This window comes from Trichoderma citrinoviride, assembly GCF_003025115.1.
Source record: "Trichoderma citrinoviride strain TUCIM 6016 unplaced genomic scaffold BBK36scaffold_1, whole genome shotgun sequence".
Classification (NCBI taxonomy): domain Eukaryota; kingdom Fungi; phylum Ascomycota; class Sordariomycetes; order Hypocreales; family Hypocreaceae; genus Trichoderma; species Trichoderma citrinoviride.
Genome location: NW_020194709.1, coordinates 2,180,475 through 2,204,799, shown reverse-complemented (window position 1 = coordinate 2,204,799; position 24,325 = coordinate 2,180,475). Strand labels below are relative to the sequence as shown.

General features: G+C 53.5%; 3 protein-coding genes across 3 annotated transcripts; 2 read left to right on the top strand and 1 right to left on the bottom strand.

Annotated features, from left to right (window-relative positions):
- Positions 1 to 1,516: 1,516 nt before the first annotated feature.
- Positions 1,517 to 6,700, top strand: BBK36DRAFT_1175316 (hypothetical protein; the record flags this gene model as incomplete). Its single annotated transcript, XM_024895964.1, has 6 exons — positions 1,517 to 2,423; positions 2,480 to 2,626; positions 2,741 to 2,762; positions 2,888 to 6,253; positions 6,367 to 6,605; positions 6,666 to 6,700. The coding sequence occupies 6 exons, from the start codon at positions 1,517 to 1,519 to the stop codon at positions 6,698 to 6,700; spliced, it is 4,716 nt and encodes a 1,571-aa protein (XP_024754046.1).
- Positions 6,701 to 17,659: 10,959 nt separating this feature from the next.
- Positions 17,660 to 17,818, top strand: BBK36DRAFT_1165230 (hypothetical protein; the record flags this gene model as incomplete). Its single annotated transcript, XM_024894758.1, has 1 exon — positions 17,660 to 17,818. The coding sequence occupies one exon, from the start codon at positions 17,660 to 17,662 to the stop codon at positions 17,816 to 17,818; it is 159 nt and encodes a 52-aa protein (XP_024754045.1).
- Positions 17,819 to 20,151: 2,333 nt separating this feature from the next.
- BBK36DRAFT_1155512 (hypothetical protein) lies at positions 20,152 to 21,305 on the bottom strand (the record flags this gene model as incomplete). Its single annotated transcript, XM_024893834.1, has 2 exons — positions 20,152 to 21,201; positions 21,291 to 21,305. The coding sequence occupies 2 exons, from the start codon at positions 21,303 to 21,305 to the stop codon at positions 20,152 to 20,154; spliced, it is 1,065 nt and encodes a 354-aa protein (XP_024754044.1).
- Between the last annotated feature and the right edge of the window lie 3,020 nt (positions 21,306 to 24,325).

Here is a 24,325-nt window from a genome sequence, read left to right as displayed (position 1 = left end):
CGTGGATCTGGAAATTTTTGGCGGTGATGGAATACTGCCGCTTTCTGCCGCTTACCTAACGCGCAGCTAGCGACGCCGCACCTCATAGATGGAGACTGGGGGCACCGCCACATGACACCGCCACATGAACCAAATTGCATCTTCATGGTGTGGTTGAGCGTTCTTGTAAGGTATTTGTCGCAGAGGTAGAGCATAAGAAAAGGCTCCTCGTTGTTTGTTCTATTCATTCTGAAATTACAGGAAATTGCTTTTGACGCTATGTGAGCTTAGAGGCACCGAATTTAGAACCTTTCTCTTGCCAGGTAGGCACAGCAATCACCAGCGTGGAAGTAATGGATCTGATACGTCGCCCTCGATCCATGAAGCACTTTACGACCTGGTTTGTGCACAGTGGACGCATCAACGTATGTCATACTGCACTTCAGCTCGATCCTTCGAGACGTAGTCTCCAGCCCTATTACCATTCCGATGTAACACCAGGCACTCAGTGCGGTAACACAGACGACGTCTGCTGCCAAGATGTCGTCTTCCAGACCTTGGAAGGGCACGCGAGTGATCTGGGAACAACAGAGCAGGACAGATACTTGGATTCATGCTGATAGCACGTCAACGGCTTCACCGCCAAGTGAATCTGAACCAACGCAAAGCTCGTCCAAGCCAATATCTGCTTGGCTGGCCGCTTCCATTCAATCTCGTCTTCTTACGACCAATGAATTCATATGAAAGGCCGCTCGGCAGCACAGGGCATCAGCTTCCATTCGCCAATTCAACCCTCTACCCCTCCATTGCAGCCTGGTCTTCTTCTCTCTTTTCCTCCTTGGTGCCAAACATATCCTTGTCTTTGCACACTGCCAGCTCCAGATTTGCCCCTCGTTAGCCGACTTGGGTTGAGCCAATCATACCTCAGAAATCACCGCCAGAGGGTTGTCCGGAAGCCCAGAGAAGCAAGAATGAGAAAAAAAATTGTTCGAGCTACGTCCGCCACACAAGTTGGTCTCCATAGCGACTAGACCAGTTACACAGACGATAAGGCTCGACACGGACACACATCTCATCGCTGCGGACAGCCATTGCCCATTTGTTTCGCCTTGTTTGGGAGCTCTTGTTGAATGCCACAATACCCTTCATCTGACTGACTCTGATCTACCGATTGGGCTCTTCTTCTCATCTGAAACCATCCCAGCATTCCACGTGTTTCTCCCGTGACCGCTTTCGTATGATGTCACCGCCTGCAGCTGCCACTGCACAATTCTAGCAGCCACGACCGGCAATTTCTAGACCACACAGAGTGGGTTCTTCCCTGCCGGAGTCTGTTCGGCGAGGGACTCCATTCTTTTCCTTGTTCCAGGTTCCTCTCCTCTCTGCTTGGCTCCAGACCGTTAGGTAGTCGATAGACCATCACGGCCGGTCCCAGCCTTGCCTGAATAGCATTGTCAACCGCCAGACCGGCAGAGAGCTTCTTTCATACCCATCATTCCAGGCAGGCCTCCGCCACAGTCGAACCGGCAATCACACCATGGATCCCACGATGCCCAGCTCTTTGTCTGGAGATGCTGCCGTGACCGAGGAAGCTCCGCTGCCACCGCCATCGCCCGCCTCGTACGACGCCAGCGCCGCCAATTCGTCGCCCTCCACCCTGCCGTCCAGGCAATCCCGCAGCGTGTCCGTCTCATCCTTCACGGGCTCCGTCAGCAGCAAGAGCCGCTATGCCGAGCCGGGCACCTCCGAGGTCCACGCCGAACGAGCTAGCTTCTCCAGCAGCCCGCACTCCTCCAACCCTCTCAAAGGCGCTCGACCGACCTGGAACAGCAGCCGACGACAATCGACCGCCTCCGAAGCCCTGACTGAGGAGCTCTATCTGGGAGAGCAGGCTATCGTCGACAGCGACACCCCGCGAATGCGTCCCAACTCAGAGGCTCCCGCCAATCACTCGGCACTCCCCGAGCCAGCTCTGCCTTCCAGGTCGTCGTTTTCAGACTCCCATTCGATTCGATCCAAGCGCCTGTCGGGGACATCGCTATATTCGCTGGCTTCGGCTCGTGGTGTCATCAGCCCACCGCAATCCAATCCGGTGTCAGATCAAGGTCCCCCTCCGCGATCGGTGCCGAGCTTGATGTCGTCCGGGAAAAGTCCAGCCTCGGCCCAGTCAGAGGCTGCATTATCCGGCGTCACCGTGACCACCTCTTCAGGCAATCAATCGGGACACGGATCTCCTAACAACCATAGCCTTGCGGCCAGAGAGACGCAGTCGCCGCATATTGACCTCGTCCGGCGAAACCAACGAGCCGAAACCACTCCAATGCGAAGCAGCCAGCCCGATCGCTCTCGGAGTAGAGCAAAGAGACGTTTCAGTGGAAGCACTGCGTACAGCAGCCAAAGCCCGAGTAGCGAACGAGGGCCTCACCATCGAGAGAAGGAAGAAGGTTTGGCAGATCTTTCGTATTCAATCGTCAAGCGGTATCTGACAACTATAATTCAGTCAAGCCTGCACCTTTGGGCGTTATTGGTATCTGCGCTCTCGACATCAAAGCCCGAAGCAAGCCGAGCCGAAACATCCTGAATCGTCTGATTGCGAACCGCGAGTTTGATGTTGTGGTTTTTGGCGACAAGACCATTCTTGACGAAGGTACGTCGAATCCGGAAGATCCTTCTACCCCGAGACGAGAAAGAAAGAGAAGCAACCTGTTCGAATATTATCTTGAAAAGTATGGTGGCACTGACTGAAAATTTTTGCGGACAGAGGTCGAAAATTGGCCAATGTGGTAAGTAAAACCATCCTCGGTATACGTAAAGAGCATAGTGGCATGATCCCCTGGACGATCAACCCGATGGCACATAAACAACAGACCGTAGAACATGCAGTATCTGCTAACACAGACTCGTTCAGCGATTATCTGATATCTTTCTACTCTGACGGATTTCCCTTGGACAAGGCTATCGCTTATATAAAGACGAGGAAGCCCTTCTGCGTTAACGATGTGCCGATGCAAAAGATACTCTGGGACCGGCGTGCATGCTTGCGTCTGCTTGACAAGATTCAAGTTCGTACGCCCAAGCGCCTTGAAGTGACACGGGATGGGGGGCCAAAGGTCCTTACTCCGGAGATGACACGATACATCAAGGAGGTATCCGGAGTGACGCTGGAACCGACCGACCCCGAAAAGAATCCGCCACCGAAGAAGGTCGAGCTTCTAGATGACGGAGATGTTCTCAGCGTCGACGGAGCACTACTCAAGAAGCCCTTTGTGGAGAAACCCGTCAGCGGCGAGGACCACAACATCATCATCTACTTCCCAAAGAGTTCCGGAGGAGGAGCACGCAAGCTGTTCCGAAAAGTCGGAAACAAGAGCTCCGAGTACGTCCCCGACCTCAATATCCCCAGGGCCATTACCGAGCCCGACAACAGCTACATCTACGAAAGCTTCATGGAGGTGGACAATGCCGAAGATGTCAAAGCCTACACTGTCGGGCCTACGTATTGCCATGCGGAAACCCGCAAATCGCCAGTTGTCGATGGCATAGTCAGGCGGAACACGCATGGCAAGGAGCTGCGCTACGTGACGAGCCTCGGCGCTGAGGAACGAGAAATCGCCCGCAAGATCTCGACCGCCTTTGGACAAAGAGTCTGTGGGTTTGACTTGCTCAGGGCTTCGGGCAAGAGCTATGTCATCGACGTCAACGGCTGGAGCTTCGTCAAGGACAACGAGGACTATTACGAGCATTGCGCCAAAATTCTGAAAGAGGTATTCATCAAGGAAAGACTTCGCCGTGGCGGAAGCATAACGTCACCACCACAAGCTGCTTCTCCTGCCCCTTCTTCGGAGGTCGACCCCATTGCCAAGGCAGGACAATCGATGACCGAACGCGAGCAAGGAGCTGCAGACACCACAGGCGCCCCCGCCAGCCAGCCCATCCCTGTGACGAAGCAAAATAACCGTTCGACGCAAGCTGAGCATGCCATCCAAGCTGACTCTGGGCTAGTCGCCCCTAGTGGTACAGCATCGCCTACAATCGAGAGCAACCGGACGTCAGTTGGCCAAAGCACATCAGGGAGCCCCTTACTATCGCAGCCGCTACTGCCACCTACAGATGTCGTGTCGCCCAGCGTCTTCTCGTCGACACCCAGGTCTAGCAAGGATGCATCACAGTCTCCTGCTACCCTAGCGCCGCAGGAGGAAGAAGAGGCGCAACCCACGCCTCCTCCTCCCCCTCCTCCGAAACACTCGTGGAAATTGAAGGGCATGGTCTCGGTCATCAGGCATGCTGACAGGACTCCTAAGCAAAAGTACAAGTTTACTTTCCATACTGAACCTTTCATTGACCTTCTGAAGGGTCATCAGGAAGAGGTCCTTCTCATTGGAGAGCCTGCCCTGGCGAGCGTGATACAGGCTGTAGATGTTGCCTACTTACAAGGCGTTGAGGATCGAGAAAAGCTCAGAGCTCTCCGAAATGTCCTTGTGAAGAAGGGAAGTTGGGCCGGTACCAAAGTCCAGATCAAGCCCATGTTCCGCAAGAAGAAGCAGGAGCCCGCACCGGAAGCTGAGGAAACCCCCCAGCCAGGTGAACAGACTGGCGAAGACACGCCGATAGCCCCTGAGAGCGATACAGGTAAACCCGAGGGGCGACCTCCGAAGCGGCATGATTCCATCTCAGAAGTCACCATGTCGAAGTTTACCGCCGCTGAAGAGAGCCTAGTGCTCGACAAGCTGCAGCTCATTGTCAAATGGGGTGGCGAGCCGACTCATTCGGCGCGGTACCAGTCGCAGGAGCTGGGCGAGAACATGCGCAATGATCTGATGCTGCTGAACCGGGACATTCTCGACGAGGTCCATGTCTACAGCAGCTCTGAGAGGCGGGTCACCGCCAGCGCACAGATCTGGGCGTGCTCCTTCTTGGGCCAAAAGGAGCTGCCGGAGGACTTTATCACTATCCGCAAGGACCTTTTGGACGACTCCAATGCCGCCAAGGACGAGACGGACAAGGTGAAAAAGAAGCTGAAGGGACTACTGCGCGAGGGCAACGAACGTCCGGCGCAGTTCGCGTGGCCCGAAAACATGCCCGAGCCGTCGGAGGTGCAGAACAGAGTCGTGCAGCTGATGAACTTCCACCGCCGGGTGCTGCAGTACAATTACGGCAAGTTGCACAGCAGCAACGCTGCCACGGCTCTTAATGCCATTTCGAACCCGAGCACCGAGAAGCTCACCGGGGAGGGATCGAGTTCGTCGCTTTCGTCAGCGCTATCGCAGGCTAATGCCGTCAACAATATTCAGCCCAGATGGTGCTGCGGGGAAGACGCGGAGCTCTTCCGGGAGAGGTGGGAGAAGCTATTTGCCGAGTTTTGCGACGCAGAGAAGGTGGACCCTAGCAAGATCTCCGAGCTCTACGACACGATGAAATTCGATGCCCTGCACAACCGGCAGTTCCTGGAATGGGTCTTCACCCCGCCGAGGAGTATGCTCGAGGAAGAATACGGCGTCAAAGATGGCAAGGCAAAGGACGGCGAGGATCCCAAGGGGGGAGCGACAGAGGATGGCAAGGCCACAGGGGCATCTTCCGACAACTCCGACAAGAATGAGGGTTCCAACCGTTCAGCAACGGTGCGGAAGCTCTTCCGGCGACGATCCTTCCTCAACGGCCTCCGCCACATGAATGACGAGGCGCCCCCTGAGCAGTACTTTAGGCTGTACAAGAGCAACAGCGGCGCGGGAGAAAAAACGGATCCGCGGAACGAGCCGCTTCAGGAGCTCTACCGGCTGGCAAAGATTCTCTTCGACTTCATCTGCCCGCAGGAGTACGGCATTTCGGATAGCGAGAAGCTGGAAATCGGACTCTTGACATCCCTGCCGCTCCTCAAGGAGATTGTCCAGGATCTTGAGGAGATGCAGGCCTCCAACGACGCAAAATCCTTCTTCTACTTCACCAAGGAGTCGCATATCTACACCCTGCTCAACTGCATCATCGAGGGCGGCATCGAGACCAAGATCAGTCGCAGCACCATCCCTGAGCTGGATTATCTCTCGCAAATTTGCTTCGAGCTGTACGAGTCGGAAGTGAACCCGCCGCCGGAAGAGGGCGACGAGCCCACATTTGCCTACAGCATTCGCATCACCATTAGTCCTGGTTGCCATGTTTTTGATCCTTTGCACGTCCAGCTTGATAGCAGGCATTGCATCGGATGCGCGCCGCGGCGCAGTCTCACGCCACATCTCGATTGGCTGCAAGTGATTAAGACGCTGCGTGCCAAGTTCAACCAGTACGTTGTTCCCTTTAACCCTTCCTTTTCGTATTGCTATATCGTATTGCTCTGTATTCGTGTGAAGTCTACTCCCTCGGACACTGTGATGGCTAACATGCTTGTGCTCACAGGGTCAAACTGCCAAAGACTTTCCTGGCTATTAATCTGTCGGATGCCTTTACCTTTGAAGAGCACGACAAACAGGGGAGCGACCATGAGGGGGGTCTGGAGATGAAGTCGGTCATCTCCAAGACCTTGGCACCCGCTGGTGCTGGCATCGGCGAAAGCACCATCAGCAATGCGCTTGCCGCCGACGCAGCTGCCGATGCAGCCGCCGATGCAGCCGCTTCTATCGCCGATCCTGAGGAGGGTACGACTATCAATCCCGCTTGATGTGCTTGATGGGTTAGTATTCGTGCAGCGGCCGTAGCCCTACGAGGCGGCGGGACACATCGATCATCCTAGGTGGGGGTGACAGCGATGCCCTGGCGCCGGAACAACCTTGATTCTTCTTCCTTTTTTTATCTCTTCTTCCCTTGTTACCAGGGATGAGGGTGTTTCCCATCGTTGCCTGGGGTATCCTTACATGTCACAGCTCGTCATGGCTCTCGGCACTCTCTTCACATCGGACTCTATTTTTGACGACGACTGCTGTTGGTTTTAGAGAATGCTGAAACGGGCTGCGCATGACGTTTGGTCTTTGCTTGCCGGCACAGCCGCCATCAATAGGGGTGCTGCGGCAACAGTTCGCCGTCATGTGTTCTGATTCAGCCTCCATTATGACATGTCAGAAAACGCACGAGAGGTGGCCAGGCGGCTCCAGGGGTAGGGATTTGGTTGATGGACCAAGGATCGATAGTTCAAGGAGATGACGCGCGCTCGCCCACGTTAATCGGGATCGAGGTGGGAGGAGGGCCGTGCCATGCGTCAAGGTGAGATGATATGCCCAGGCGGTGCACAGACGGGCATAAGCAGCATATCAAGGTCGGGGGTCTCTTGTCTCTTCTCCCTTGTGTTATCTCTTCTCTTTCTCTGGGACCAGGGATATGGTGTTGTTGGATAGGACGGGTGGAGGCCTCATTGTCTGTAGATCGAGACTCTTAGACTCACTTCCCTTGTTGTTCTCTCCTTTGGAAAATAAATAAACGCCCGTTCTCTTTCAGAATCTCAGGGGTGTCAGTTACGGGTGGTGCCGGATGACCTCATAATGCTGTTTGGCCTGACCGTGTCAGCAACCCATCAATATTATAAAACGGCACCTTCATGCTCCGACAGTACATCAGACAAATTTGTCTGTAGCCCATGCGGTACAGTAAGCAATTCTCTCTCACATAAGTATTCGTGAGGACCTGGCTCCACAGTCAAACCTACTCGTAACGCCTAAACGTGAGAACCGCAGCAGCAGCACTCTGTAAGGAGTCCGTACTTACAGTATTGTATGCCATTAATAGGTGCCACTATTACGCTCCTGGTGATAGTAGTAGTAGTCAGCAAATCATGCGTTAAAGCCAACAAGAAACGAAAGCATCCTTGTCAAGTGTCGTCAGAGATCCCAACTCGAACCAACGGCTTTAAAACGTCCTGAAATTGGTGTATGTTCATCCGCCCCCCTTGATGCGGGAAAGCCGTGATGTTTTAGACTGATCACTTTTTAAGACCGGGGAAAGGGCTTTTCAGCTGTACAGGCGGCCTCGAGAACGCGCTCGGCAGAACACCCTAGAGGATGGAAACTGGAACTTGTCTCACGCTTCATCAGAGATGACGGAAGCCACACCACCCTTTCCCATTGTTCCAAGCAATGAGAGCAAGACCCAGGAACTTGGGCACGGGAGAAGCTGCATTAGCGCTGGTTCAGGGGGCTTGCTTGTCTAGCGTGCCGGCGCAGCGGTGCTGGGCGGCATGACCCAGCTAGGAGATAGTAAGTCCGTGATACATACTACCGTCCAGGAATCCGGAGCTGCCGCCGAGGGGGTGTGGCATGAGGATACATAGCCAGTGCATTGCGGGTTATTGCGGAGGGGCTGTGGAATTAGTAGTAGACCACTGTTAGCAGCATCACATCCCGTTCTCGATGAACTTGAAGGTGTTGCCATGGCCGGGGGCACGTGGGCTTCGGCACTTCTCGCATGTCACTGGCAAGTCCATGTCAGCGGGCGAAACGGTTCGGCGCCGCATCGAACGTATGGGATGCAACTTCCCAGCCCTATTTGCATGTACCTTACTCGTACTCGTATGGTCGAGGGGGCGTAACTCTTGCTCTTCCCGTCCCTGATAATTCGTAAGCCCTACGATCCCGTCAGCCTGATTTGGATATAGGTAGTTGAGCATATCGTATATGTCAAGAAGTGTAAGGTTAGCGGCGAGGGAAGAGGTCCGAAAGCAGATGCAAATAGTAGACCAAGGAAACATGTTGCTGAGAACCTTACTGCACAGAATTGAGTAGAAAGGAGTCATTATTGTCAGTACTGGTGCAGTCCTACACAGCACGGCACGGCGCAAGTGAATCAATCGGCCGGCGAATCGAAGTATAGAGCAGTACGCTGGTAACAACCCGCCATACCTATGTACTAGGTAGGTAGGTGGGCAGCTGATGCTTGGTTCAGTTTAAACGCCGACCAGGCGGCCCGAGGAACAACGGGAGTCGGCGAGCAACAGCCTTGAATGAAACAGAGCGGGTTAGCCGGGATCCGTCTTCACGACCCGGCTTCTAGAACGCGATTCTGCGCCACGATCGTCAGTACGTAATGAATCCATCCAAAAGTACTCCATACCTACTATCTACTTTGTATACTGCGAGCTGCCAATGAATGGGTACTCATGCAATGACCCATTATTGTGAAGCCGTCCTTATGATATCAGATGTCCAAAAGGGGGTACCAGTCAAGACAACAAGAAGACTATTGCCTTACCTGCACTACCTGCGCCTGTTACAAGCTCAAAGTAACCGAGGCTTCGGGCAAAATCTGCCGCTCCAGAGTCGTAGTGTAGCAGGTAAAAGGGCGTCCAAGGCGCAGATGGTATCCGACTCCCACTGGGCGTTGATCATGCCACTAGATCCGCAATTAGGATTTGTAAAGCCTCAAGACATCCCATCGGCCAACGTCGCGGGCTTCCCAGTTGCTACTAAAGCTGGGCTATGCGCCGGCGTCGGATGAAGGCCTCATTATGGCCGCGGCCATCCTCATAAGTTCGAACCAACCTTGTGGGGCAAATCGACAGGGTGTCTTCCCGCTGGCTGTTGTTCGAGTCTCAGATGCGCGTCCTCTCATCGGAAGCAGGGAATGCCTCCAGAGTATGGTGGTTCTGTAACATTTTCAAATGACTCGATCATCAGCTTCAGCCGGGAATATGGAGTGTCCAAGAGTAGGAGCAAATGGTCCATATCCACAGCAATAATCACATGATGGGCTGGTAGTGCGGGTAAGAGTGAGAACAGAAGCCAAGTGACCGCCTGGACAGCCAGAGCCACAGAGCTGTCTTGTCATATCATCCAGTGTAACCTCGTCCGGCAATAGAGCACGCAGTACAATACTCTGTGCTTGGTACTACAAGTGCTCTGACAGACGCCTCGCCAAGCCAGACCCCTGCTCTGTCAGCCGATAGCCGGGCTGGATTAACGGGAAGCTTGGGATGTAAAGCTTTAGGATGTGGGATACTAATGTGAGCCAACCGGATTTGAGAGCCAGTTGTTTCATAGCTAGATTGCCGGGTACTTACGACTCATCATGATTCCCAAGATTTCATGCTGTCCAAATGGACATGGCACCGGTATGTGTCAAGCAACAATCTAGGGCCAAATGTACAACTTCACATCTAATGGATGGCTCAGCTGCTTCGCGGGAGTCTGCCTTATGGACCTGTGTCGCGCATCTGTCAGTCCAAGTGCCATGCTTGTAGGATGAGATGTTCTGGCTGGTAGGAGAATATTTGCAATACCAGGTCATATACATGGCTTCGTAAGCTGCGAGGCAGGGTCAAAACAAGGTGGTGAGAGCGTAGCAGTCGGAAAGAGTCCCATGCAACTGTGATCGAGGTGCCGTTATTCTCTGCCGTTGCATTCTGCCGCTGCTACTTGCCGCTCTCCTCTCCCTCCATCTCGGCCAGGTTTGCTGCATTTGGCGGAGTCTGGAGCAGTTGGCTACGTGTCTCAATCACGTACAAGTATGGCGCAGCATTCATCTGCGAATGTCCATCCAGGTAGGTATGCTTGATGGATTACTGTACGTATGAGGCTGGACTTGGCAGGCTGGTGATTGGAGAGAGGGGCGAATGCAATGTTGATCAGCGTAGCCCTGCAGCTTGAGTTGGTTGCCAATGGTAGATTCTTGATGCCACAGCGACGTGTTGGTTCGACTGATCCGTAGTATGGGTCTGGGCGATGCAACACATGGTGCTGCCGGGATATGTTCCGGTCATGCCGCCATACGAGGCCCGCGGTGGTGATGGTGTGGACGCCTTGCAGTTGGCTGACCCGCTTGCTACCTTGCCTCTGAAAGATAACTCACGGTTTGGAGTGACTCGAGAGTGAAGACGACATGTCGCTTTCTCAGCATGCCGTGCTGCTCGGGATATAGATTAGCTGGGCTGCGTGGCCGCAATGGTCCGTTCGGATGCGGCACCCAAAGAACAAGCCGACCTCACGCTTTATGTAGGGGGTTGCAGGGCTCCCTAGGGAAGGGGAATCAAGAGAGCAGTCATATATCGGCCGCCGTAATAGCTCAGGTAGCCTGCATGCAAGGCCAACAAGAAGTCTGGTTTGAGCGATTGAGAATTAGAGTCGTATGGACGGAGGCGGGTAAGAACGTCGTAGGACGCCGGTGGGTGGGGGGTGGGACAAGAAACACTCCAGCGCCGGGTGCTGGCCCTTGTAGTGCGACGACATTACGTGCTTGTACGAAGCACCAGACTGATATAGGCCCAATTCGCCGCAAATATCGAAAAGATCACTGCAACGTTTTGTTGAATGATAGTCATGGGCGTTGGTATTGGTTCTCTAGCGTAGAACAAGAAGTGATTGTGTACCTGTAAAGAACATATCCAGTCTAGGGCATCGGCGTCGATGTATGCATGTACTTCATACGTGGTTGATGTGGTCGACTTGACAAAGCGCTGTCAAGGATTTCGCTAGCCTTAGGCTACGGGTACCTAGGCAAAAGGTGGCGTACAAATCGTAGATCGGCTTGGGTTGGCAGCAAGCAAGTGCTACATGTATGTGCGTGTCTGTATATGTATCAGCACGATCCTGTTGTACACTTTGAGATGAGTTCATGTGGCATGGGACGTGAACCAGGGCAAGCCTTCTTCCGTTGGCTGCTGCACCCCGTGCTAGGGAGCCGGGTGGAACAGAGTGACAGATAGACTGGGCGGTTTTGCGTGCCCTTGCGGGCATATCCAAGCACCTTGTGTGCGCGTGCGAGTACATATTGCCTTGTACAACCGCAGTGCTGCACATCAGCCATGCCTAGCAAATCTTGCACACCCTGACAATGACTGGGCAGAGCAGCTGCATCGACAGGGGTTCCGGAGTGTTTGTCCACGGTCCAAGCTATGCGGGGTTTCAAAAAAGAGAACAGAGAGGGCAGACGAGCAGCTGCGGAGATGATTGGCCGTTTCGCTGGGGTGGAAAGGGCCGGAGGTGATAATTGACGAGATGACGAATGACGGAAAGGCGGCTGGAGTCGGGCGTATCAGAATGCGATCAAGATGAGGAGGGAGAGGAGGGAAAACGGACAAGGTGTTGAATGGGAAAAGAACAAGTGCCATGGTGGTGGCAGTGACAAAACGAGGAGAGAAATCCCTTATGCCATTGGCGGTGGGTGATGCACCTGCGATAAGATGCGGCGCCTCGCACGTAACCACGTATTTCTTTTGCAGAATCTGGTTTTCTCCTTCCCTCTGAATGTACTCATCATTTCTCACTTGTTTCGATTCCTTCCTTGTTTTCTTGTTTCCTCCTTCCTCCTCCCTTATCTGATCTTGCTCTTTCCTTTTTCCCGAGCCCTGCTTTTGCGGAACTTTGGCGGCGAACCAAAAGGATCATTTTCCGAGAAGCAACGAGAGAAGGAGCCACGGAAAGAGCCTAGCAGTAGTCCGCTGACGTATGAAGTTCAGAAAAGGGAAACAGCCCCCCTGCTGTCCTGTAAAACATACCTGGTCAGTTTGTCTGCGCTTGCTGAAAACACCCATGGCGGAGCAGCGTTTACGAAGTGTGCTGTAAGTTTTGCTGGCACTACTATCACGGCCTGTTCGCTAAGGCACGGCTGCTAGTATCCCTGTCGGGCTGAGGTTAATTTGAGGACGGGGCATGTGGAAGACTTGCGAGGCCTCAAGTGTCATCCATCTGACGAAACAAGTTGCCCTTCGCCCAGGTAGGTACGGCACTACCTAGGTAGGGAGTGGGAATCCGCTCTGCAAAGCGCTCCCCCTACCTTGCCTTACCTTGCTCAAGCCTGCCGTGTGGTCCAGTAATGCTTCAATTACATGGAGTCCACGTCGAGGCCTGTCCGCGGTTCTGAATCACACTATTGCCATGTATGCCAGGAGCGCTAGACACCTCGCCTGGTACATTCTATTTCCCCCGATGCCTGACCGGCCGCGCGGGACTTGATGCGAGATTCCGGACGGCCATGATCTTAGCTTTCTCATCCTCTATGCTGAACAAGCATTCCAGATGGCCTGGCTGTCAACTGGTTCATCCCAGACGCAACCATGCACACATGTCTCAAACGGAGCCAGCGCCGTAAAGTGGTGTGGATGGTGAGGAAACGTCAGGCAACCCACGACATGCCATGGGGTGTGTTAAAAGGTAGAAAGCCTGCCCGGAGTGATATTCGTAGGTCAGAATGAAGGGGGGGAAGGCGACAGTCTGAGACACCACCCTGAGACAAGACCGCGGTCCTTCGCAGGAAGCATGCGATTGCCGTGTTGGGCATACAAAAACCTGCGCGGAAATCAAGGTCTGGAGGTCGGGATAACCAACAATTGTGCAGACCCAGGTCGAGACTGAATCAGCCTAGACAGGTAGCCCAATCGATCGCCTCCCGACATGCAAGAAAGTTGTTCAAGAGGTGATAACTTACACGTAGCATACAAAGGAAGCATCTTGTAAGGCCATTGGGTCTTTCCATGCGCGGGTCACTGCGGATAGCACCCAAAATGGCAGCCTCTGCATCTTGCGTGTACGCACCTTGCATGCTTTAGCTGGCTCGCTTGTTGGCGCTGGCTTGAAAGCAAGCGTATGTAGACAGGGAGGCCAGATGCGGGCGGTGCCCCCTGCAAGCCGCGCGCAAGCTCTGGACGACTGCCTACCTTAGTATCTCCAGCTGAGTGAGAAAACAACAGCGCCAGCGTATCACGACTTGGCTCTTGGTCTCGCACTGCATATCGGTGAGCGCGGCTCCAGCAGCTTGTGCAGCCATGCAGAAGCCCGTCGGTGGCAATCGAGGCTGGATCTTCCCATACTCTAGCCCGAGCTCTGTACCTCTGCGGTCGAGACGCTGGGGTACAATCTGGAGTACCTGACATGCGGCCTTGGCCTTTGACATTCCTATTGGTCAATTGGGCTGTCGAATTACTCTGTTCAGCATTCTGTTAGGAGCTTAGCCGATGTGCCTGGGTAGGAGGTACTTCGACCAGGGCCAACTCAAGCCACCCGATGACGACCTAAAGTACCGACCGGGCAACCTGGGGCAAGGAGAGAAGAGAAGTCAATCACATACAGTTCACATCTTTTCTTTCCCGCTTCGCTCCTGGAGCCGGTGGATCAGTATTGCCTTACTTGATACGAAGTAGTCCCCTGCTGGAATTCATCCATGCTGCTGCTGCATACATACCTTAGCAGGAACAGCATGCGAGATGCTACCTCGGAAGAGGGCGCCTTAGTACCCAACTGCTACCACCTGCATGTAGGCAAGGCACGGAGTACGCGCTTGTACATGCATGAAAGCAGCTAGTGTTGTAGGAGAAGCCTTGTCCTAAATAGCAGCAGCAGATCATCAGCCTCGACACATCCTTGCAACATAGACCTGCAATAGTAAGTCTTACTGTCGTTGCCGAGTACCTTGCGGCCCTAGCTCGCCTTACTTTTGGTCTCCTTCTGGCAGAGCATAATAACCTCATGGGCATTCGCAAAACACACCGCCTTCATGGCGCCGCGGATTGATCCAGCGAGACTGATTCAGTCAATGGTTTGGCTTGCTTCATCCTCCTCCGTGTTTCCGGACCTGTTCCAAGGATTGGCTCCATCCAATTCACGCTTCGGCGCTGTGCCAGCTCCAAACGGCGCCGAGGTATACAAAGGCATGCCTGCAAGACCCCACCCAAGGAGCCCTAAATAAACAGCATCCGACATGAGGCGCTGTCAACGGTCCACGCCGGGCCGGCGCTGCGGCCTGGCTGCGAGGGAAGAGAAAAGAGAAAGCCACGACGCACCGTGGTCGGCAGACGTGCGATAACTGCTCACCCCGAACAAGCAGGCAGGCAGACTGTCACCCGCCCGTCTCACCCTCACTCTCGCTTTCGGCGCATCTTGATCCCATCTTGGACAAAGTGTGTCGGAGCCATCAACACGGGCCTGGCTTGGGAACTTTTCTGGTTGGGATCCATCCCATCGCGGGGCCAGTTAGCCGGTAGGGCTACATGCGGCGGCGTATTCGAGTAGAGTTGTGCGTCCGTAATTGTAACACCTCGAGTACGAGCACGAGTATCCGTACTGATGTAAGGTAGGTATCATCTCTGACTTCCAAGGTGTCCCGCAACGCCCCGACGAGATGCTTTCCTGCCAGGTAGCAAGGCCGTTTTGCATGCACAAGCCGTACGTTTCCTTGGTACGCCATGCATCATGTCGAGCGCATCTTCCGGCAGCCTATTGCGGCATGAATTAGTCCATCTTGAGACGTGGCTGCCATACAGCTTCAGCCCGAGCCATTCGTCCACACTCATCAAACGCCAACTCAGCATCACACAGAGCCGTGCCTTGTGCAACTCGCCAGCAAAAGCAACCATCTTGTTTTCCTGCCGAGAATTAGGCCTTGCCTCCCGAAGAATCACGAGTGGGCGCAGCTTAGCTTACTACTACTTGTAGTAGCTCTTATTTCAGTGACCCGCGGTGTCTTTGACACACTCATCCTAGTGCCAGCCAGTCCAGGGGTGAGAAGCCCGCTCTCCCGTGTCTCCGGGCAGTCAGACTCTTCCAGACACCCATCCAAGCCATGCTCATGGGAGATTTGCGCGGCGCTTGCGGATCAGCTCGGAGAAGGGGGGTTGGGGGGTACGTTCTGCTGTATACACGCCGAGTTGCAGCAGTGATGATGACGAAGGGCTTGAACTTTTGCCCTTCTGTCGCCTAGCTTGCAGTTGACATACCGGGGTTTGGCCTCGACTGTTTTGGAAATGCTATGCCCCTGTCCTCTGCGGCTCTGTCGACTAGTACTCGCCTGCCCCGGTCAACCGCCCGCAGGCCAGGGAGTCGGGAACGTGACCAGCATCTGTCAGCGATCGTTCCGGTTGAAACGGAGAGTTGCGTCCGCGCGGGAGCTTGGTGAGCTTTGAACGCAGCATCTGCTTTGTGTCGTCAACTGCTCCAGGGCCAGGGCCAGGGCCAGGAGGGCTATGCGCGATGATCTGATCACCCTTCCATTCCGCCGGGTCGACGAGCTGCATGTTTGAAAGAGAGCACCTCACGATGTTACTGTAGTTGCGCCGGCCAGGCCAAAGCAGATCAAGCAGAGCAGTGATTCGACGCAACAGCAAGTCGACATGGCAGCTGTTCAAGACAACACAATCGAAATGATGCAGCTTGCCAAAGCCTTTGTCGGTGTGTATATACTTGGTAAGGTGAGATTCACGAGGCATTCGCTCTTTCTGCCTCAGGATGGAGAGTTGGGCTCCAGAGCACCTTCCTTGTCTTGCCCGTCTTCGGGCAAGGTACCTCGAGGTACGCATTGGACGCAGAGTACACCGCGGTACTGGCGCCAAGTACAGTACCTCACCCGCTTCTCAGGTAAGGTACCTTGCCTTGCGGCCTGCATGTATTTCGTACATTTTATATTAACTGTGCCTCCAGGTGCATGCTGCATGAAGCTGCATCCCAGTCCTCACCTTCCACTGATTCAAGCTGCACGGGGCTGCGCTTTCCCTCTCTACGTAGTCAACCAGATTTCACTCCTCGCTCGATCGTCAATCACGCCCCCCTTCTTTAATTCCTCGCTCTTCAACTTCTCTTCTCTTCTCCCTCTCTGCTGTTTCTTTCTTGTTCCAGCTCTCCAACATTCTCATCCTTGTCTTCAAACCCTCTTCCCCTTCACCTGCCCAATCTTGTACTTGGTTGCTCGCACCTTGCCCGGCAACTGCCAATAAGATACTTGAGCATACGATTGGATATCGACCCAGGTAGAGTACTCTTGGCCGAACTCTGTCAGGCTGCCGGGGAATTCAGTGCAGCTGCTCTCCAATCCAAGCTGTCCATCGCCATCAAACGCACTTCCGCACCGTCGCCTTCCAGAAACAATCTCTCGGCAGTTCTCTATCGTCTCTGTCGGCACCCGCTCCCGCATCCCCGTCTTCTTCCCGACCCTTGGAGTTCAAACAAACGTTGTCGGTTTGGTTCTATTTTTGAAACCCCGGCCGTTGTCTGTCAGTCTTGGTTGCAACTGCCACACAGGGAGGCTCCCCCATCGTCATACTGCTCGTCACCCTGCCTCCGGACTGACAACCCACACCCGTCTTTCCGGGGGCTTATCGACAATCGAAGACAGACCCCTCCCTTGCTACTTGGCCCCATGCCATACGCTTCGCCTCGTCTCAACTGGTCTGTTCACGGTCTACCGGCATCTGGGTGCTCTCCGTTCCGTGCTATCCCAGGTCGTAATCCCTGAATTTCCACCAGCTTCTGCCTTCCAGCTACATACTGGTATCTTCATGCAAACACTCACGGTTAGAGATCACGGTTACTGCATCTCATCACGGACGCCGGCGCACGACTCCGAAGAACATATAAGCTTGCGGTTCGCAACCATCAAGTCGAGCTCTCACAACACCCAACACTCAACGTCGTTCCATTTGCCTGATACACAGCCTTGATCATTCACGCAAACTTTTTGTTCTTTACTTCTTTACCCTTACCCAACGAACCTTGTGTCTGGAGAAACGCTTTGTCGTTGAAAACTTTAAAGAGACGCCTTCGTCTCTGTAAGCAGCCACGATCTGACAACCACCACCTCAAGACTCTATATTTTCCGTTTCTCATCAGTCATCCCGGGCCAAGGCACTCGGCTTCCACTATTTGAGTTCTTATTGCTCTTTGTCAGAAGCATCCAAGCTGTCCCTTTCTTTCAGGCACTTCACCTCTGCCGAATAAGCAACCAACTCCTCCCGACTCAACCCATCTTCTCTGGAATCACGACTCATCAACACGCTCCCATGACAATGGCAGTCTCTTGCGCTCACTCCTTTGTCATGATTAAGTCTGACAATACTCTCGTCCAGTGGATTTGCCAGCACTGCCGCTCGGGGCCTCACTGGGCAATCTATGAATGCACCTACTGCAAGCTTCATCTATGCCGCCCTTGTACCCAGGCGGCGTAACCTGGCCGTCTTCGCAATGGCAGGTATTGAGACAGCAATAAGCGGATTGGTTACATTCCATGGCAGGCCCTTGGAGGATCTCTTTGTCTCTCTCGACAACCGCGCTTGTTCATGCCGCAATTCCATCGAGGTGGAACGAAAACCCTGAATGCAACCTACCGCATTTATCTTGACGGTATATTCACTCCCGGCGAGCCAGTCGCTTCCTTACAACCCTCCGATTGGTACGCTTTTCATGGCTTATGACTTCCTTTTGTATCCTTTGCTCCTTCTTTCACTACTACAACTGCGCCCTCGCGAATCAACACTTTGCTTCTCGGCACTTTGTCGCCTTTCTCCTTTTCGGTCAAACCTGTCCAAGATGAATCACGGCTGCACGCATGCAGCTTGCCCACAGAAGCGGTGGCATCTGAACCCCGGTCGACATCACTTTTTCCAAATTGTCTTTTCAGTCTGTCTGTGTCTTGCGTGTGGATTTTGCAGCTGGCTGCAAGTCCCACGTGGGCGGTTTCTCCAACACACCCTTTTCGGCATCGCGCATCACGACCAGGACAAGGGCCCCTGCAAGGTGTTACCCTCTAGGTGGACACTGCAGCTGGCTTATGGCATTCTTCTCAGAGGCATCGAGGTGGGATTCGGCGAAGAGCTATGGCCGCAGCCTGACAGTCGTCCGTACCTCGGCATACGGACACTATGACTCGCTAATGGCCTCTTCAGCACTCATTGGCTCTTTTCCCTTTGCTACTTACCTTCTTGGAAAGAATTGGGCAAGAACATGGTGCTGAAGGCGGAAATTTGGCCCTTTGTTCACTTTTCGGAGCCGGCTCGGTTCCGCCAAGAGTGTGCTCTGTGTCACAACCGCCTGCAATTTGCCTTCCTTGCCGGCTGTAACCTGGGGGCTTGTTGTTTACGTTCTTTTTCTCTCATTTCCTTGTCGCTGTTTTCTTCATCGGTGCGTGGAGTTTTGCTATTTCGGTTGCGGTTGAGGTTTTGTTTTGCTTCTTAGCCTGCTTTGGGGGTTGTTTTTCTGCCTCTTAGACGACACAGTTCTCTTCATACTCTGGCGCTATTTGGGATGACTGAATGGAAGGGGCTGGCTCACGTACCTGAACCTATCCACATATAGACTGGTTGTCGTAAGACAAAGGAACTCGAAACTGGACATGTGAGCATGACACAATAGAGCAAATAGACATGGATTTCAATGAATAGTCCTATGAACCATCTTCAACGATAAGCCTTGATTCCATGACGGCGCTGGAAGCGTACCAGACAATGATCTGTAGCTGCAGCTTCACATTTGACGCTCCCCAACCGGTTTCCTCCTTTAAAACAGAATAGCATGTTGAGAAAAGGCATGCCACCCACGTTCTTAGCCCTAACAGTAGCTTTTACTGTACTCACAAGATACTAAACATTACCTTGGGGAGGTACTGGGTAGGTAGGTAATGGTTGATATAGGACTGAAGTTGCCCGGTACACCGTTGAAATGTTAACGCTCTGTCGAGTTTACCAGCAGCCCCTAGCAGTGAGAGAAATGAGAGGCAATGAGCTTCAGAGACACTATATCCTCTGGTGTGCAAACTTGAAGGAAGTGAGGACAGTGTGACCGTAGGCTAGGTAGTCTGGTCACATTGAGTCGTGCTGGTAAAATGTGCGTATAGAAGAGAACTCGCCTTCCTGGTTTTATGTCCGGAGAAAAAAAGGTCTTCACACCTTGTCCATGCTCAGTTTCTTGTTTGAAAAGTGTCATAAGAGAAGGTAAACAGGTTGCTATGATGAGGAGATATCATACGAAGGAGAGGGGGGAGGGCGTAGGAGAGGAAGCTATGAACGAGGAGAGAACTGTAGTTGGCTATTATTTTGTTTTACCTGGTGAACACACGCAAGCTAGGTAAGGAGTCGAGCCTGTCGTGGATCGTCCTTTTTGTTTTCTTTTTTTTTCCCCTCTGATCATGCTCTGCTAGTTTGTTACGATCTAGTGATCTCTCGTGCAGTTTATTTGCGTCAATGAAAACATTGCATTACCAAGCGGGAAGAGGAATTGCGGCCTGGTCACACAGAGATTGAGTTTGCCTGTGTGAGATGATCGTTTGTGCACAGGCAGCACACCGATGGTCTTCCCCGTCCCGATGAAGACGGGGACAGGATGTTGTAGCAAACAAACAGACTCGTCGGTCGATGAAGACAATCGGTTGCTCCCATCCCAGTCGACAAGGCCTATCGTCCCATCTCTGAGTTACGACCGAAAGAGTGAACAGGTTTCTCTGCAGGCCAGAATGCCGCATTCTCACCTGAGCAACGAGGAGCTGCCGGAACAGAATCCGATTGCTCTACGCATAGCGATAGAAGCGAGCAATGCTCTTATCCTTATACTGCCAGTCCCACACCGGCCTCTCACTCGTCCTCTTCGTCACAGCAACCTCATCCCCAACCGCCACATCAAGCCCATCCAAGCCATCGACCAAGAAGCCGTACTTTCCAAACACAGGCGTCCACTTGGACCCCTTGTCCACCCTCCGATCCGACATGAGCCTCTTGAGCACCATGCCCTTCTCGCCCTCGCCGAACCGCCCCGTGTCGTAGTCGACGTTGAGCGAGGTGCACCGGTTACACATCTTGGTCATGGCGAGCGCGGGGCGGCCGCGGATGGACAGCTCCGCCCAAAAGTCCTCGTCGAACTCGTCGCCCTCGCCCTCGCCGTCGACGACGATGTTGGGGCGGAACCGGACAATGTCGACGGGGCCCCCGCCGCTCGTGAGCCGCGCGTTGACGTTGCGGAGCGACTTTTCGCTTGCGACGAGGTAGGCTGCCATGTCGGAGAAGGTCAGCCAGTCTGGCTCGGGCTCGGACTGCCGTTGCGCCCCTCCCCATATGAAGCTGTAAAGGTAGGAGAGCCAGCCCTGTTGGGTGGGAGGAGGCGTAACGGGCTGAGCTCTGGGCGAAAAGGTGCCCAAGACTGGGCGGCGCTCGTCACCAATGTAGACCAAGACTGTTGGAAAGCCAAAGCAAGCTGTGAACCACTCGTCGTAAGCTGCTCCCATACGGTAGCCATTGACCATGCCCTGGTGGAGATTGAGGACCTGTCGGTCAAGCCGCGAGACGTCTGGATCCAAAGGCACGCGCAGCACGACGCTCTGCTCCGGACATGGAGGCACCAGAGGATCCCTTGGAGGCTGATATCGCACGTGAATCTCATCGCCGACAATTTCTGGGGCAAAGCGACTGCACTCGGGATATCGATCCAGCTGGACCTTGGACAGCCCGCCGTCCTCGCCGACCCTCCAGAGCATGAATCGCCGGTCATACTTGATCCCCTGGGGCCCCAGATGGGCGTTGTGGAGCGAGATGCCGCGGAGGGCTTTGATAGGATAGACCCAGATCTGGGGTATCAAAGGCATAAAAACCCGTGTCAGCCAACCGTAAGATCTCTCGATATCTCGTCTATGCCATGCCCGCCAGGGTGTCTTACCGCCGTTACTTTCATGGCTGACGGGGTAGTTAAGCTGTGTAATTGATTGATTCGGGCGATTGAAGCAAGAGACTGCCCCTACTCTTCTCTTCTTTGACTTCAAACTCAGATTGTGAAATACGTTGGATGAGTGTATTGGGATGCTATTTTAAAGCCAAGGCGGAAATACCACTTTTTTTTTCACCTAGAATAGATCAGTCATCATGCCGCCGGTCTGGCGCGCCCTTCCACGGCAATCCTTCTGCTAACCTGTACATTACATGTGGCTCGCTGTTGGGCATTGAGAGCAAACGTATGACAAGGAATCTTGCATTTCTCCTCTGCGGAAACAGCTGCTAGGATCGGCTTTACCTCAGGCCTTTCTTTCGCCGAACGTGGGGGTATAGTAGTGAATACATATAGGTAAGTAGTCGACGAATGCCCGGTTATCAAATGCTACCGATGTCCTTGTGTCATTTGGCGGGATACTGAGAATTAGCGAATGCAATGAAACCTCATCAATATGGGATCAATGATTTGGCCTCCTTCTCCGGTACTCAAAGGTAAATACTCTGTAACTCGTTTCTTCGCAATGTTACAATCTCTCAGGCCAAGGTAAGTGATGCATGAACGCCCGGAGAGGACTTCAATTCAGCATCAGTCCAGCTGGACGCCATGATGGTGTTTAAACATGGCAAATAATCTACTGACCCATAATCTCACTTGAGTGAGTTAAAGAAGAAAGCGGATACCCAAAAGAATTACAAGCGGGACGATCATGAAATCATATGAAGTGATAGCGCCTGTTTTCGCCTGTTCCAGAAGCGATAAAGAGGCCTATCGCTGCTCTTCCGACTTATATACATCTCCATCAGTCAAGTTCTCGTGATATGCGTTTTGACAGACACAAGATCCGATCGCAGGCCCGCCATCGAATATCGTTCTACATAACGCAACACAACGATTGTCGATTTTCGAGAGCGGGGAAGTGGAATACCTTGTTCAACGGATACCGTGGAAAGCTGGAGATGCCCCCACCAGTCAGACACTGGTTGATACTGCCGGCATGATAAAGATCTGACGTGCGGACAGGGTTTGTATCGTTCCTCGGCCACAAAATCCAAGCGGCTTATTCGTCTGTCAACAGAGGGGTGCTGACTGACACAGTGACAGCGTGATATAGCATCTGCTCGGTCCAGAGGTTTGTTTGTAAGCTCCCACTCGCTGCCGGCTTTCACGGCCGGTTTGTCTCAGCAATTGTGCTCAAAACGTCATCACGGCACTCCGTTCAGACCGTCCCAGCGAGCAAACGGAGCAACTCTAACTGTTCATATACGCAAACAGCCCAGCAACGGGTCTTCGGACGCGTATGCTCTGTACGTCAGCAGTGGATCAATCACCCTTGCTCTCCTTGGGGAGAGGTCCCCATTTAGGAGGGTCGATGCTAGCTTGGTAGCTTAAGTGGCCGTGTTACCGAAAGATTGACTGCTTGACCACTGGACGACGATGCTTGCAGCTGCTTGACTCCGTATCAGATCAAACGGCAGCTACCCGTCAATGTCACAGAACGAGAAGAGAGAGATACTGACACAACCACCTCGCCGTATCGGTGACAGAAACGCAGTCGTATTAGTGATGATTAGCCATGCAAATCCACGATCTCGGAACAGGGCATGTGGTCGATGTGATACATCGAATGATAAACTTATCCTTGGTGAGTGCCCGTTTCGTCTGCTGATTCGCTCAAGTCCGGTTATCTCTGTGGTGTTGTGGTTGTACCGAGATGGGAGGGTGCCCGTGGCCGATAGAGCTCGCGGGATAATGCAACCAGAAGACAGGAGGGGAGAGGAAACGCCGGGTTCTAGGGCCGATATGATCCTTCACGCATGCAGTTCGGCTGTCTGGCTCCGTCACTGTACGATATGGACTTGGAGCACAGCATGAACCGTCATTTGATCCTTCAAAATTTCGGCCTGATAAAGATGACGGGAAGGGGAGGAAAGGATGGCCGGCCAGGTCCAGTGCTGCATGCAAGTCTGGGGGCATGCGTGATGCTAGTGACCAGAGAGAGCATCATGCGCACCGGGACGTCGAATCCATCCGGCGGTTCGCTTTATCTCCCTCCATCGCTCAATCATCAGCTGTTTTTGCGCAATTTGGACCCGACAGCCGTTTTTCGCTTGGCGGTCGTTAAAAGACGTGCGCCTTCAACTTGCTCATGCGGTTCTTGAGGACGAGAGGCCAATCGAGGACAGCGTCTTCAAACGGTGGCGCTGCTGTTGGTTGACGCCTCGTCCCATCTATTGGATGAATTGCTCCCTTGCCCGTCTTATCGCGTGCCCTCCAGCTCGTCTTTGGCCAACCGGGGGAGGCCCAGACCGTTGTCGAGGAGAAGAAAAGCTGTGTGGCGCTTGAGAATCGCTAGCCTGGTTGGGTTCGAGGTGGAGGAGCGCGGCGGTTTCGCAAACCCCAGGTTTGTCTGAGCTTTTTGGGGCCCAGCAAGGGTTGTTTTAGTCTGATGGGGCCGAAGGCACACGAGAAATGGACGGAGTTGAGGTTTACGAAGAGTGGTGAGGATGGTGAAAAGGAGATAGGATACCATATCACCCAAGATGAAGATGACGATAGTTACAAATTACCTCAAAGTTAAAAAAAGGTTCGTTGTTTAGACAACGAAGAAGGAGCGAAGAAGCGTTGGGCGTCGTTGCTGCTGCACCGAAACCAAGCAGGTGCTCCTGCAGCGTGCAGTTGCCGCTGTTTGATCGTCCACAGCGAAGAAAAATAGCGAAACCTCCACTCCTGGTCGTCTCCCACCATCTCCACACACAAACGCTCACACACACTTACGAGTATGCCCTCTTTTCCGCCTATTATTTGCTAACAGCTACTGCTTGGTCAAGTGAACAAATGGCGCTCAGCTACCAGGTCATGGCCAAAGCAGCCTTCAGCTCTCGCTTCCTTGCCAATAATGAGCAACACCGCGAGGGGAGATGACAAGGCAAGACGCTCTAGACAGAGGCCCAAGCATCACCGGGCCAGCCACCGCCCGCTTTATA